This window comes from Squalius cephalus (genome assembly GCF_949319135.1).
Source record: "Squalius cephalus genome assembly, chromosome: 13".
NCBI classification, from domain to species: Eukaryota; Metazoa; Chordata; class Actinopteri; order Cypriniformes; family Leuciscidae; genus Squalius; species Squalius cephalus.
Genome location: NC_137134.1, coordinates 38,445,767 through 38,457,537, shown reverse-complemented (window position 1 = coordinate 38,457,537; position 11,771 = coordinate 38,445,767). Strand labels below are relative to the sequence as shown.

The window sequence follows — 11,771 nt, the reverse complement described above, 5'->3', positions numbered from 1 at the left end:
GCAAAATATTACGTAGGCTACACCATTTAAGATTCTTAAAAAAAATAACTCCTTATTTTCATTCATTTATCGGCATATATTGTAAAATGGGAAAAGATAGAGAAATATTTTACTAACATAAAGTACTGCGGTGGTATTATTTACGGAAGCCCATTTCAGCCACATAAGAAAACCTTTTTGTTTTTTTAAATCATAATTATGACATGATTATAATCTTGATTTACTATCTCATTTATAACTCTATGTGAATTTACAATATTCATGCTCAATATAAACTGTTTGAATACATTTCTCCAAAGATTCTGTTCCATTCCAGCTTTATAGCTATACTACTACATCTTAATTAGGCTTTGGGTAAGTGAACCTTTGCTGAAGTACTTAAAAACAAAACAAACAAACAAAAAACACCAGGTATCATAAATATAGCAATCTTTATTTTACAGGAGCATTTATTCAAAAATCAGAGCAATGTTACAATCAAATCAACAGTTAGTCAGAAACAGGCGATTAACATCACTAAAAATACTGACTGGATGAGTATGTCTTCAGAGAAACAAACAAACAAACAAAAATAACATTGGACGTTTCCATCTGCAAGATTTAATGAGTGCTTAAATCTGTTGTCCCGTTTTAAAGTGAAAGGATTTGGCAACAAGCGACAGAATCAAAGCTTATGAATAAGTGTGAACAAAGTTTCATACTGCAAGAGATGAATACACAAACGCAAACGTATTTAATCCCATACTGGAGGTGAAGGTCGAGAAACTTTAAGAATCCACGATATCAGCAGCAGCTCATGACGAAAGCAGTGAAACTAAACCAGTTCCTCAACTATCAAGAGTTTAATCATCTGCAAATAAAAGAGCATTCATTTGAACATTAATAACATCAATTGCACAAACTATCGCAAAAGTCATTTAAACTTGTTTTTTCGGGGTGGCAGCATCGAGCTGTTCCTACAAACTACGATTTATCATTTACTTTATTTATTTTTTATTCATATTATTCGCCTGAGAGGGACATTTAGAAATAAAGAATTCAGGAAAACAACCAGATCAACATGCAGAGTTCAAAACTTTTCCAAGTCATAATATTTAAGGCAACTGTTATGTGAAACATTCAGAAGTAAAAACCAACACTAATCAGTTAACAGTTCGGTTCATGATCTGACACGACTGTTACATACTTTTTTGTACTTTTGGGTTTAAACATCTTCAGCAATGAACGTTAGTGATGAATTATCATACAAACGAACGTCTTGAATATTAACATCTGATTCAAGAAATTCAACATACAATCTCAGATTAAATAATTTAACGCCAAAACTCGTTATTCAGGAGGTCGACGACGCAAGTGCATTAAAATGTCTTCGAACTTTCCGAGACCGCAAATAGATTCATAATGCAGAATGAAGCAAAGTAAAACAGGGTGAATCTCACGACTTCTGTCCAGGTCAGATTTTTAGCCACTAAATCAAAAGAAATAAATAAGAAATTAGATTTTGGATTTAACAAAAGAGGTGAATTTACTAGGACTATTACCATTTTATTTACACTTAAGCTCAATTCTATTGCAAAAAAAAAATGGTACATTTTATTTAAATTGTACATTTTTAAGTACACATAATGGCAGTATGTATTGTACTCAATTTAATTCATACTGACAGTGATATTTTAAATGTTTTTCTATATAGGATGCTTGTATTACTGTATTACAGTAATGGGAATTTATTTATATCAGGAAAATGTCATTCACAACTTTTTCAATGCTCTTGAACAATATCATTTCTTACGTCTTTCTTTTAATTTAAGAGAAGGAAACTGTGGTTGTGCGATTCACCCAGCAGGCACAGCGTGAGACACGATTTTTGTGAAATCTCTCATTCGGGGCCGAATCAAAAAAATCTAAATCTGAACAAAACATCTTTCAGAGAAACACCTGAACGGAGCGACGTCTTCGTGCAACGATCAACGGTCAGCGTTTATTGGAGCGTAGGGGTGCAATAACACAAAATACAGTCGTACATAAACAACGAGGGTGAATCATCATCATCATTATTATTATTATTATTATTATTATTATTATTAGCAGCGATGAAATCATTATTGATCTAATCCAATTTAAACGCAGCGTTAAAACGATAATACGGACCCAGACAGCACCGATGCATCATGGGTAATCCGAACACTTCTTAAAATAATCATCTAAAGAAAAGTGACTTGGTGAAGTTCGTTCATTCATTTATTTGTTCGTTCATTCACTGGCGATGAAGAACTGCATTATTCTAAGTGCAGAATGGTTTAAATAAGTCTCAGACGAGAAACAGTAGCAGGATGAAAGTGCATGAGGAAGGTCAGAGGTCACTCGGCTTGATTTTGAAGACGCAGATGCGCAGGTGAGACGCGATCTCGTTGCAGACGCTCACGCAGTAGCGCACCAGATCGAAGAGAGAGAGAATCTGATGGACACACAGTAAAGAGCGATTAGCAGACGTGACGAGCAGTGTTGGGTGTAACTCATTACAAGAAACTTGAGCTACGTAATCAGATTACTTTTTCAAGTAACTAGTAATGTAATGCATTACTTTTTCAATTTACAACAAAATATCTAAGTTACTTTTTCAAATAAGTATCCAGTAACTCATTACAAGTAACTTGAGTTACGTAATCAGATTACTTTTTCAAGTAACTAGTAATGTAACATTACTTTTGAAATTTACATCAAAATATCTAAGTTACTTTTTCAAATTAGTAACCAGTAACTCATTACAAGTAACTTGTTACGTAATCAGATTACTTTTTCAAGTAACTAGTAATGTAAAATTACTTTTTCAATTTGCATCAAAATATCTAAGTTACTTTTTCAAATAAATAACCAGTAACTCATTACAAGTAACTTGAGTTACGTAATCAGATTACTTTTTCAAGTAACTAGTAATGTAACATTACTTTTTAAATTTACATCAAAATATCTAAGTTACTTTTTCAAATAAGTAACCAGTAACTCATTACAAGTAACTTGAGTTACGTAATCAGGTTACTTTTTCAACTAGTAAAGTAACGCATTACTTTTTCAATTTACAACAAAATATCTGTTACTTTTTCTAACTAAGTAACTAAGTTAGAACTAAGTAACGCAATTAGTTACGTTTTTGGGAGTAACGCAATATTTGAATGCATTACTAGAGTAAGTTTCCCCAACACTGTTTGTGACGAGTAACTTCAGGCCATGTTTGAGACCATGTGATCTTACCAGAGAAATCCACAACACCAGATATTCGTCGATGAAGCTGTTGAAGTACTGATCGAGAAACAACAGGCCGGGGCCCAGAAACGCCACGTCGTGAAGATGCATCTCACTCTTGGTCATGTGAGCCACCTGCAGTTCAAGTTAAGTACAACAGAAAACACTGAAATAACACTCAAAAGCTATTATAGAGTCTACTACAACAACACTGAGTTGTCACTCGCCACTAGCATATTGGTTTGCATTCATCTGCAGAACCAGGGTATATACAGGAATCATGGAGTTCAATTTAATACCTTTAAGACTCTTTCCGTACATTTTAAGGCCTCATCGTCGCCACTTAAAGTTTTAACCGTTACATCGGCGACACTTTAATTAACATTTACTATACATTGATTGTAAGTTAGCACACCTAAACAGTCTTAGTTTGTGATAACTCCTTATCAATGCATCATAATTCAGAAAGGTGGGAACGAAGCACACGAGAATTAATTGACAAATTAATACAATCCTTTGGACAAATATACATAATGAAAAGATGATACAAAATTTAATACCTTGGAAAATGGCATTTAATACTTTTTAAAGGCCTTAATTTTTTGTTTTCTAAATTGATTTATAAACTTTTAATACTTGTTAAATACATAAATATGAACATTGGATAAAGCCAAAGCCAAAATTCTTGTTTGATTTTGTTGACATATTAGAGTTAAAGGTTTTTACTGATTTTCTCTTTTCAAAACTCCAGAAAGCAGAAAAAACTGTCAAAAGCCAGAAAAATAAAATACATTTTCACCATTTTCACAAGAGTTATTAAAAATTTTGTAAAATTTCAAGCCAAATATATATGAACAAACCCCTCAGTAAAATTCATCAGGATATAGATAGGAATAAAACTGTAAGTTTTGGTGTGTGTAAGTGCTTCTGAAGTGCAGAACAAAACTCATTTTGAGAAAACGGCCGTTAAAGATAAAGATGCAATAAAATAAACACTTAAAAGTGTGTTTTGCATGTTTTCATTTCACTAGTCTGGAAAAAGAAAACACTTTATGAAAAGCCAAATAGCCCAAAATCTCAAAATTTACTAGTGCATGAAAAAAAAATATAGACACAAACATATTAGCCTGTAATGTCTTGCATTCAGTGTATATAATATACTATACATTATTGTTATCAAATTAATATACATCCTTTTAAATATTTTGAATAATTGATTATAAATACAAATGTACATCTACAATGTACATACATTATATATCATTTACATTATGAATTTTTATTAATATATGAATTACATTAAAAATGTAACATTACATTACAAAGTATTTATTTAATAAATATTTTAAATACAAATATATATTTCATATGTATTAATACTATATATTATTATCAAATTAATGTGCATTATTTTAAATATTTTCATTATTTGTATAATTTATTATATATATATATGAATACTACAATAACACTGAGTTTAGGTCTTTCACTCACCACTAATTTATTGGTGATTTTGGCCGATACGAAGCCGAAGGCCAGAATATACAGACACGGATGTTTCTCGAAGAGCAGGACGGATGATTTTTTATAAATCATCATAGCGAGGATGATAACAGAGCCGATGTGCAGGACGGGAGACAAAACACTCGTACCCTGAAACACACACACACACACACACACACCGATGAAGTGACAAGACATGTCATATAATACTGTATGTCAGAAATATAGTGTATAGCTCAGGCACGTACCGCTATCGTGGAGCCGTTTTTCCCCACGCCGCCTGTAAATATGACTCGGAAGTAATTGGTACAGGTGAAAACCGCCCCGATAAACGTGCAAAGTGCTGGAATTATTTTCATTTGGATGTTTATGACGGGAATCTGTTGAATGCAAGAGAATGAGAAACAGTTCAGTTCAAAAAGCTTAAATATATCATATAATAATATACATCATTATTATATAATACCTTATTTTAAAGGATTATTTATACAGTTTTTAATCTATAATTTACATTATGTAATTATTAATATATTCTTTTATAATATATATAGAATTTACACATTTTATATAGAATTTATGTATAGACATTATTATACTTTACATTGTTATTTATTATTAATATATTCTTTTATATTATAATATTAAGTATAGAATTTATATACATATATTTTAATTTACATTATTTATTCATATAATTTTTTTTATATATTAAATACATAGTTCATGCACATACATTATAATTTACATTATATAATGTATCAGTAATATATTAATAAAAATATTAAATAGTTTATGTACTTAAATTATAAATTTGCATTGTAATTTATTATTTTATAATATTAAATATATAGAATTTATATACGTACATTATAATTTACATATTGTAATTTATTAGTATACTAAATTATAATATTAAATATAGTTTATACACACATTATAATTTATATTATATAATTAATATTAATTTATAATATATCTTTTGTACTTAAATTATAATACATTCGCATTATGTAATTTATTATTTTATAATATTAAATATATAGAATTTATGTACGTATATTATAATTTACATATTGTAATTTATTAGTATACTAAATTATAATATTAAATATATAGTTTATACACACATTATAATTTATATTATATAATTTCTAATAAATATATATCTTTTGTACTTAAATTATAATACATTCGCATTATATAATTTATTATTTTATAATATAAAATATATAGAATTTGTACATTCATTATAATTTACATCGTAATTTATTATTAACTATTTAAATTACACACTGTATTCTGTAATAGAATACACAAAGTATTATATTAAATAAATGCAACTATATGTATTTACTATTTAAATACATTATACAGTATAATGCAAATATATTATTATTATCATTATTATTATTATTATACCACATTATTTAAAAGACAAAGATATGACAATAATGTGAAGGTATTTATGCAAGCTAACTGTTATACGAGACTGATCAAATAGTTGTTATTTCTGGTTAGCACACACAGCTCAAGTTATTATGTTATTATGTTATATTATGTTATCAAGTTAATGTTATGATCATAAACAGATTCAGCGCGTGAGTGAATTACCCGAGACTGCCAGAAAGCCGATCCGCCAACAGCAGCCAGTAAATACATGAGAATTATGAAGATCTGCACTTCTGTAACATCAATGCTGAGCGGAGGAGAGAGCCATGTTAGAGCAAACACACACACACACACACACACACACACGCGCGCTGATCACAGCAGGATTGGCTTCAGTTATCACAGATATATGATCTGAAGTGATTGGATCTGAACTGAAATCAATGGTGAGGTTCATTAGTGTTTCAGGAAGCTGATTGGTGCATTGCTCGCGTTTGATTGGCCGTTCGGCGCTGGATTTTACCGTTTCGTTCCAAAACGTGGGCCCGACCGTAGCCGTAAACATCTGCAACAACACTAGACAGATCTGCAGTTCTGTAACATCAAATCTGCCCACGGGACAGTGACAAAACAGGCTTCAAACATCGTCTATTACTGACAATAAACATACAAAATCACTTCCAAGACCCACTTCAGAAGCACTTACACACACCAAAACTTACAGTTTTATTCCTATCTATATCCTGATGAATTTTACTGAGGGGTTTGTTCATATATATTTGTCTTGAAATTTTACAACATTTTTTATAACACTTGTGAAAATTGTGAAAAATGTTTTTTTCCTGTATTTTCTGAGTGATGAAAAGAGAAGAGTTATTAAAATTTCAAGCCAAATATATATGAACAAACCCCATTCAATAGGAGAAAAACATTAATAATTTATAATTTATACTAATTTATAGATTACATTAAAAATCACAGATGTTTTTTCTATTACAAGTTTTCTGAAATGTTCTGTTTAAATATGCAAATAAGGCATTATCTAATTAACTATGCATACATTTGCAGAACATAAATATGAACATTGGATAAAGCCAGGCTCATAATTCTTGTTTGATTTTGTAGACATATTAGAGTTAAAGGTTTTTACAGAAGGGATTTTGAATTTCTCTTTTCATCACTCAGAAAATACAGGAAAAAAAACAAACATTTTTCACCATTTTCACAAGAGTTATTAAAAATATCGTAAAATTTTAAGACAAATATATATGAACAAACTCCTCAGTAAAATTCATCAGGATATAGATAGGAATAAAACTGTAAGTTTTGGTGTGTGTAAGTGCTTCTGAAGTGCAGAACAAAACTCATTTTGAGAAAACGGCCGTTAAAGATACAGATGCAAATAGATAAAGTCCAATAAAATAAACACTTCAAAGTGTGTTTTGCATATTTTCATTTCACTAGTCTGGAAAAAGAATATATATATATGTATGTGTGTGTGTGAGTGTGTGTATATTTATATTTGCCTGTAGTGTCTTGCCTTAACAAAAGGTGCGTCCACATTAGCGAAATATCATGTGCAAAAAAAGGTGAACTGTCTTTTATGAAACCATTGCAAAATCTGTGCAGGGAAATCTTTCACTTTCATGCAAAAATAACAATAGCATTTATTCCTATTAAAATGACTGTATTTCTCCTGCGGAAATCCTCCAAACAGCAGCGAATGCAGCCGCTCAACACCAGAATAAACCATAAAACTAGTGCTGCACAGTATTGAAGAAAAATGTGATATGCGATAACTCATTAAATAAAGCGATATTCGATATGATAATGCTTAAAGTGTGTAAAATAAACTTAAATTATCTTTAAAATATGTTTAAAATTATATGACCTACATACGTGTTTCACATTCTTTTTGTGACAGTAAAACATCCCTAAACTTCTGCCAGTGAACAGCAGTGTTTTACTGTATATAAGAAGTGTTATTTTATTCCTACATTAGGGTTATTTAACAACACAAACTGAATAATCAAATGTAAAAATAAACACTGCTTTGTTTTCACTTATGAATTACACATATATACTGATTCTTATTAAAGCTACAAAAGTTATTCAGCCGAGAGCAGCGAGTGATTTTCTCTTCGTCTTTTGTTCATGACCCCAGTTATTGAAAGCCATTGAGATATGCATATCTATATATACATCTGCAATATTTGGATATATTGTGCAGCCCTACATAAAATGTAATTTAGCATCTGTGGATTTGCATGGATGGATGTTCTACTTACATGCCGAAGCGCAGTGTGCCGGAGACGTAGGTCTGCCAGTGGGCACAATAAAACATGAACATGCCAGCGAAACAGCAGAAGAACATCCAGTCTGGGTGAGAGCCCAGTTGAACCGCTATACTGGTTCCCAACACCACAAACACTGGGAGAAACAAAGCGTTAATACACACTTCACTGCAGAAGTCAAGGGAATTATTCACACAGGACATGTTACTAGAGCTGGGTATCGATTCAGATGTACCAATTCGATTTCGATTCCCAATTCGATTATATATATATATATATATATCTCAAATCCTAGATTTATAAAAAAAGAACAGTGAAGTAAAAGTGTGCACTGGTCACCTGTGGAGAGCGAATCGCAGCCGTGGTCGAACAGCTCCCCCAGTGGTGAACTGCTGTTAGTGCGTCTGGCCTGTTTCCCATCGATGGCGTCCAACGACTGATACACGAACAGGCCCACGGCACACAGGAGGTACGTCCAGAGAGGAGCCTGAATGCGTGCCATTAAAGGGATAGTTCACCCAAAAATGAAAATTAGCCCATGATTTACTCTCCCCCTTTAAAAATTAATTTATCGTCCGAATTTACAGTTTTTACGCTAGAGCGATTGCGTCGGTACCTGTTCGGTTGCAGTCGGGCAGTAATACACCAGCACCAGTGTTGTGAAGATGTTGGTCGCCAGGCCGACGATGGTGATGAGGTTGGGCGCGATCCAGGGTGGCATTCTGCCGACAAGCCACTCCCAGTAGCGTTGCATTATGGGTTCGAGTAGCGAGTGTCCCGAACTGCTGTAGCGATGCTCCTCTAAACGCTTCAGCTGGTGGCGTGACAGAACCGGCGCCGGCAGCTCGACCAGTCGCCGCAGGGCGCTAGGAGCGAACCAGCATGATGAATCCACGCCACGTCCCCGCTCGCGGCTACTGGCCCCGCCCCGCCCACTCATCACTCTCAGCCAATCACAGCCCGAGTCTGAGCCTGACTCCGCCCACTGCGCGCCCACAGAGCCACAGCAGGATGGCTAGGCACCTTCAAACAGATAAGTTCATGGCTATAAGTATGGCTGCTGGCAGTTTACATGAAATCGCAAATGCTGCGATTATTTTTTGTGCGCAGCTTGTCAGTGACGTACGGCTCAGTAAACGCTGCTCCATCTGAAAGCACTGCGAGTTTGAGTCGCTTATAACGTGCATATGAAAAAGCAACACTTTTTTCCAAATATGAGACGCATTTATGAACCTCTTGTTTATTAGTCATGTTTAATCAATCCAAGTGTTTCAATCTTCTGTTAATTCAGATACAGCGATTTCCTGGAATGATGTGTGTTATTGTAATTCTGCGGGGCGGGCGTGTGTGTGTGAGAGTGTGAGAGACGCCCTCTGGTGTTCAGATGGAGCAGCATTTACAAATTGCATGCGGTTTCATTGCGATTAATTGTGTAGCCCTACTGAAAGCACCACTGCAGAATTTTATAAAAAAAAATGCAAATAATTTCACCTGTTCACCAATCGTGAGTTGGTAGACGCCAACAGGCCACGCCCCCAAACAAAAGCCTCTCGAGCGCACGTCACGCCGGCCAACAGCGATGCACTTCCTGATCCTCACTGCCGCTACGAAACAGAACAAAAAACTTGTTAAGGATAATATTTTAAACATGGCATATGGAAACTTTAAAAAACTTCTTTTTTTATATATATTTTAAAAAAAGTAACAATTCTGACGGAAAAAAGGCAGAATTGCGAGATATAATAACGCGAGATTTTTCCTCAGGATTGTAAGATACGAACTTGATATTGCTATTTAAAGTCTGAGATATAAACTCTCAATTCTGAGGGGGGAAAAAACAGATTTTTTTCATTTATTTTTTATTCTATGACGGAAACAAGCTTCCATACTTACGCAATGATTTACAGTAGGAAATTTACTATTTGGAAAATACGACAGCAAAACTCTTAAGAAACATGAGATATTTAATGAGTTTACCAGGGTACTTATGAATACAAATCAGAGTAAAATTACCGACAAACCCATATACACACTACCAAGAACTAACTGCACACTAAGATTCCACTCATTAAAATTGACTACAACATAAACACGTAAATACCATGGTACATAAATAAGGTCATTCTGCAGTACCATGGTATTCTTGTGAAGCGTCTTGTAAATAACTTGGCATATTATATTACGATCTGATACCATGGTACTTTTTAAAGAGTTGTCATGCTACCGAAACCAGAATAATAATGATGAATATTAGTATGTTAATTAAGCTCATTATTATGCACAGTGAATGTTTAATCTGTCTGCATGCTTCAGCGATTCCGGGATTAACGGGTCAAATCGCTGATATATCTCAGTGTCACGGGGGGTCTCGGGTCCGGTGAATATGGTTCAGGGTTCGAGTCCCGGTCCAGTTCGATGTTTATTCGATCTTTTAATATTCCGGTCGCATAACTCACCCACTAACTTCAGATAAACTCTAGATTCGGAGAAATGCACGATCTATCCGTTCGGCCCGGTGGGATCCTGATGTTTCGAGTCTGGTGTCGGTTCCCCCGGTCCGGTTAGCGGGAACTGCTAGTCCAACACCGGTCACTTCCGGTGCAGGTCCACAAGATGCGTCAAAGAATGTCGTAGATGCGAGGAACTGCGCAGGCGCAGAGATGATTCTAGATAGTCGTAGAGGCGCAGCCAGCGCGCAGGACGAGCACTGAAGAAGAATCGCGTAATTAAATTAAACTACTTTGGAAGTTTTTTAATTTATTTTTTATTGCATTTTAATAAGAACAAAACATAATTTACAAACAGCAGGACATATAACCATACGGTACATGTCAGGGGTAAACAAAAGGGGAAAAAACGAAGAAATAAAGAGAAATATATGGGAATTTTACAGAAAAAAACTATTAAACAGTTGTTTTAAAAAAGTTGGATTTTTTTCTAAATATATTTTAATATCAATTTTAAATTGTTCAAAATGTGGAATTTTTCTTTCCATTTGACTTTATCAATATAGTAACGGGCAAGTATAATAATTAAACTACTTTTGGAAGTTGCCAGATTTAAGCGCAGTTTTTGCAGTTTTTCATGGAAACTTTACACATTGGAATCTCTATTTATGGTTTTGATTTGTTTCAAAATGTATTGATTTGTAATATATTATAGTATATAATTATAGTTTTTGATTATTGTACTACATTTTAATGACAAAAACAAACTATACGTAAATAAATACATGTAATAATAATTATTTATATTTACTATGTTTTTAAAGTTACATTTAGATACATATCAGATATTTAAAAAAAATAGATTAAATGTATAAAGTATTTTTAGAGTGCGAAA

At 33.2% G+C, this 11,771-nt stretch overlaps 1 protein-coding gene across 2 annotated transcripts; it reads right to left on the bottom strand.

Moving 5' to 3' along the window:
- Window positions 1–412: 412 nt before the first annotated feature.
- On the bottom strand, window positions 413–11,049 carry cept1b (choline/ethanolamine phosphotransferase 1b). Of its 2 annotated transcripts, none has more exons than XM_079891497.1 (10): window positions 10,886–11,049; window positions 9,921–10,033; window positions 9,046–9,452; window positions 8,769–8,916; window positions 8,424–8,565; window positions 6,358–6,442; window positions 4,995–5,126; window positions 4,738–4,896; window positions 3,253–3,378; window positions 413–2,458 (listed from the first exon to the last, which is right to left on the bottom strand). In XM_079891497.1, the coding sequence occupies exons 3-10, from the start codon at window positions 9,367–9,369 to the stop codon at window positions 2,354–2,356; spliced, it is 1,221 nt and encodes a 406-aa protein (XP_079747623.1). In that variant the 5' UTR covers window positions 9,370–9,452; window positions 9,921–10,033; window positions 10,886–11,049; the 3' UTR covers window positions 413–2,353. The 2 variants fall into 2 exon arrangements, with proteins under 2 accessions (XP_079747623.1, XP_079747624.1); XM_079891498.1 differs by lacking the exon at window positions 6,358–6,442 and adding an exon at window positions 6,659–6,743 and having other exon boundaries at window positions 10,886–11,031.
- Window positions 11,050–11,771: the final 722 nt, after the last annotated feature.

Coding starts and splice junctions, on each gene's coding strand:
- cept1b (XM_079891497.1), bottom strand. CDS start 9,369: ATGAGTGGGCGGGGCGGGGCCAGTAGCCGCGAGCGGGGACGTGGCGTG. Junction 6,443..8,423: donor GGCACACTGCGCTTCGGCAT/GTAAGTAGAACA, acceptor TCCTCCGCTCAG/CATTGATGTTACAGAAGTGC. Junction 2,459..3,252: donor TGGTGTTGTGGATTTCTCTG/GTAAGATCACAT, acceptor TGTGTCCATCAG/ATTCTCTCTCTCTTCGATCT.